Source organism: Salvelinus sp. IW2-2015, unplaced genomic scaffold (assembly GCF_002910315.2).
Source record: "Salvelinus sp. IW2-2015 unplaced genomic scaffold, ASM291031v2 Un_scaffold11292, whole genome shotgun sequence".
Lineage (NCBI taxonomy): Eukaryota > Metazoa > Chordata > Actinopteri > Salmoniformes > Salmonidae > Salvelinus > Salvelinus sp. IW2-2015.
The window spans coordinates 1-3,591 of record NW_019952549.1 but is presented as its reverse complement, the minus strand read 5'-3'; the positions used below and the strand labels follow the sequence as shown (position 1 = coordinate 3,591).

General features: G+C 38.3%; 1 protein-coding gene across 1 annotated transcript; it reads left to right on the top strand.

The window, feature by feature from the left end:
* The first annotated feature begins 610 nt into the window (after positions 1–610).
* LOC112080055 (trace amine-associated receptor 13c-like) lies at positions 611–1,776 on the top strand. Its single transcript, XM_024145839.2, has one exon. The coding sequence runs from the start codon at positions 641–643 to the stop codon at positions 1,673–1,675; it is 1,035 nt and encodes a 344-aa protein (XP_024001607.1). The 5' UTR covers positions 611–640; the 3' UTR covers positions 1,676–1,776.
* The last annotated feature ends 1,815 nt before the right edge of the window (positions 1,777–3,591 follow it).

Here is a 3,591-nt window from a genome sequence, read left to right as displayed (position 1 = left end):
CTTGGTTCAGGAGGGCTTTGAGAATCATCATCAGTGGTCACATCTTTCACAGGGGTTCTTGTAGATTTAGATTGTATTCTGAGTAAAGTTTCAGTTGACATTGTATGATGTGTGTTCAAATAAATATATGAATTGTTGTGGGATGTAACATGTGACAGTTATGCAACTCAAAGTTATAAAGCTTGAGTGAAACTGTAACAATCGCTGCTTTTAACCTGTTTCAAATAAAGCTGTTTGCCTGAAATAAATGTGTTTCAATGCTTGTGATACTTGTGCCTGTCACCTTGTTGACTAGTGTTCTTTGTCTCCTCCTAGTGCCTATTGCTGGAACAGTAAGTCTGTGTTGTGTGGCCGAAATGAACTTCGAGCTCATGACATCATTATCTTAGTACACTATCATACTGTTGGTATACATTACTTGAACATACACATATAATATAAACAGATGTAAATCATGTAACCTATTATAACTGGCTTGTAGCTGGGAAAGGGGTGTGCCCAAAATATGTCCAATACAGTATATAAACTCTGTCATTCTTCTAAGAAGACTGTGCTGGATTCAGCACCACTCACACACCTGCACCTGTGACTACAGTAGCAAGTGATCAGCTCTAACTTGAATGTCTTTTTGTTTTTGGCAATGGATTTCTCATCTCATCAACATCTGGATCCAAAGATGTTCTGTTATCCAGAATCAAATGCCTCCTGCACCAGAGAAATTTTCAGTGAAGGAGTTCAAATTGCTTTATACTTTTTGTTTGTTTCAGGTATGCTGGTCACTATTCTAGGGAACGGTGTGGTCATTATCTCCATTGCTCACATTAAACAGCTCCACACGCCAACTAACATGCTTATAATGTCTTTGGCAGTTGCAGACCTGCTGCTTGGAGTGACTGTGATGCCTTTTAGTACAATAAGGGCTGTGGAGGGCTGCTGGTACTTTGGAGATGCTTTTTGTTTGCTGCATTCTAGTTTTGATATGTTCCTCACATCTGTTTCAATTTTCCACCTGGTATTCATAGCCATAGATCGATATGAGGCTGTGTGCAGTCCACTTCGCTATTCCACCAAGATTACAATACCAATTGCATGGCTCATGGTTTTTGCCAGTTGGGCCGTTGCTGCATTGTACTCCTATGGCCTACTATATTCAAAAGCAAATGTAAGAGGACTGGATGAATTCATTGCATCCATATACTGCCTGGGAAGTTGTAATCTTTTCCTTAATGCTCTGTGGGGCGCCCTAGACACATTGATAGCCTTTTTCTTTCCATGCTCTGTAATGGTGGGTTTGTATACCAAAATATTTTTGGTGGCAAAAGAACATCTAAGGAAGATTGAAGACAGCCAAAATAATTCCAATGAGGGAGGTAGAGGTGTGGTGTCTAAACGGTCAGAGCGGAAAGCAGCTAAAACTTTAGGCATTGTGGTGGGTGTTTTCATCTTTTGCTGGTTGCCTTTCTTTGTTAATTCCATAGTTGATCCATACACAAACTTTAGCACACCACCTATTCTCTTTGAAGTGTTTATCTGGCTGGGTTACTTTAATTCTACTGCAAATCCAATCATCTATGCACTGTTTTATCCATGGTTTCGGAAATGTCTTAATCTCATTGTCACATTGAAAATATTCAATAGAAATTCTTCCTATATAAATGTATTTGCTACTACATGATGTATTGTAAAGCTACATTAACATAATTCAAAACTGTGTGTGAACAGTATGCACTTAACTTTTAAAACCTAAACAGTGACGTGGCCACATTTGATAATGTGTTCAAGGAGGCAAATGAAGAGAAGCATTTGACAAAACCTCTTCTGCTCATTCTACTGCTGTCAATACTTGCCAGGTCTTTTTCGTGTAACTGTGTTTAACTTATAAATCCTTTCTATCTCTTTTATTTACATTTGATTATATTTTGAAAGTGGCACAGGCCTACCTTAGAATACATTTTCATAAAGAACACAAAATGTATCATTGGATTTTCTTTTAACTCAATCATCTTTGATCTAATGGCTGCTGTTGAGCTAAACAGTTTTTGGTCTAATGGCTGATGTTGAACTAAACAGCAGGTACCCAGGTTTGAGCCCGTTTGAAATGTGATCTTTGCTGTAAAGCAGAGCATAGAGTGGATCATGTGACTGAAAAGCATGACATGCAGATCAGGAAGCAGAGTGCAATATTTGGGGAATTGGAAGTTTTCCTATAAATATGTTGCCTGTGTGGTTCTTTTGTTTCACAAGTATTGAGTACCCTGTCTTCAGTGATCTCATTCTACATCCCAGGAGTAGGGATGATTAGCATCTACCTAAAGATTTTCCTTATAGCACAGAGAAAGGCACACTCAATTCATGGTACAACCAATCAGAACTCTGTAGGCAAATCACAGAGAAAGGCCACCAAAACACTTGGTATCATTATGAGGGTATTTCTATAATTCTGGACACCATTTTATCTCCAACAGTCTCCAATGCATTGATCCCTTTATTAGTTACTTTACCCCACCAGTTTTGTCTGTAACATTTATGAGGATTGGATATCGGAATTGAACTATGAATCCCATGGTGTATGCATTATTTTACAGTTGGTTCAGGAAGGGGTATAGAATGATCATTTCTGGAAATATATTTCAAACCTATTGTTCAATAATACAATTGTTCAAATAAATATGTCCAAAACCGGTACTGACAAATAAGTGTGACAAATATTTGCCTTGCTGTTAGTCCTTTTTTAAACCATCAGCCACAGGGTTATAGGATTCAAAAGCAATTTAATAACATTTTATTTGAACATGGGGGAGACTGCAGTAGACCTATCCACAGGAAATCCAGCAATATTCACTAATGAGATACTGTAGTCTCTCCACTCCCATATCTAGTACATACATACATAAATACATAGTGTATTCAGAAACTATTCTGAACCCCCCCCCCCCCACACAATTTTTCCAAATGTTGTTACATTACAGTCTTATTCTACAATTGATTTTTTTTTTATCTCTCATCTACACAACAATACTCCATAATGACAAAGCGAAAACAAGTTTCAGAAATCTTTGCTAATTTATACAAAATAAAAACATAAATAGCTTATTTACATAAGTATTCAGACCCTTTGCTATGAGACTCGAAATTGAGCTCATGTGCATCCTGTTTCCATTGATCATCATTGAGATGTTTCTACAGCTTGATTGGAGTCCACCTGTGGTAAATTCAATTGATTGGACATGATTTGGAAAGGCACACACTGTCTATATAAGGTCCCACAGTTGACAGTGGATGTCAGAGCAAAAACCAAGACATGAGGTCGAAGGAAAGTCCGAAGAGCTCTGAGACAGGATTGTGTCAAGGCACAGACCTGGGGAAGGGTACCCAAAACATTACTGCAGCATTGAAGGTCCCCAAGAACACAATGGCCTCCATCATTCTTAAAGGAGGAAGATTGGAACCACCAAGATTCTTCCTAGAGCTGAGCAATTGGGGGAGAAGGCCTTGGTTCAGGAGGGCTTTGAGAATCATTCATCAGTGGTCACATCTTTCACAGGGGTTCTTGTAGATTTAGATTGTATTCTGAGTAAAGTTTCAGTTGAT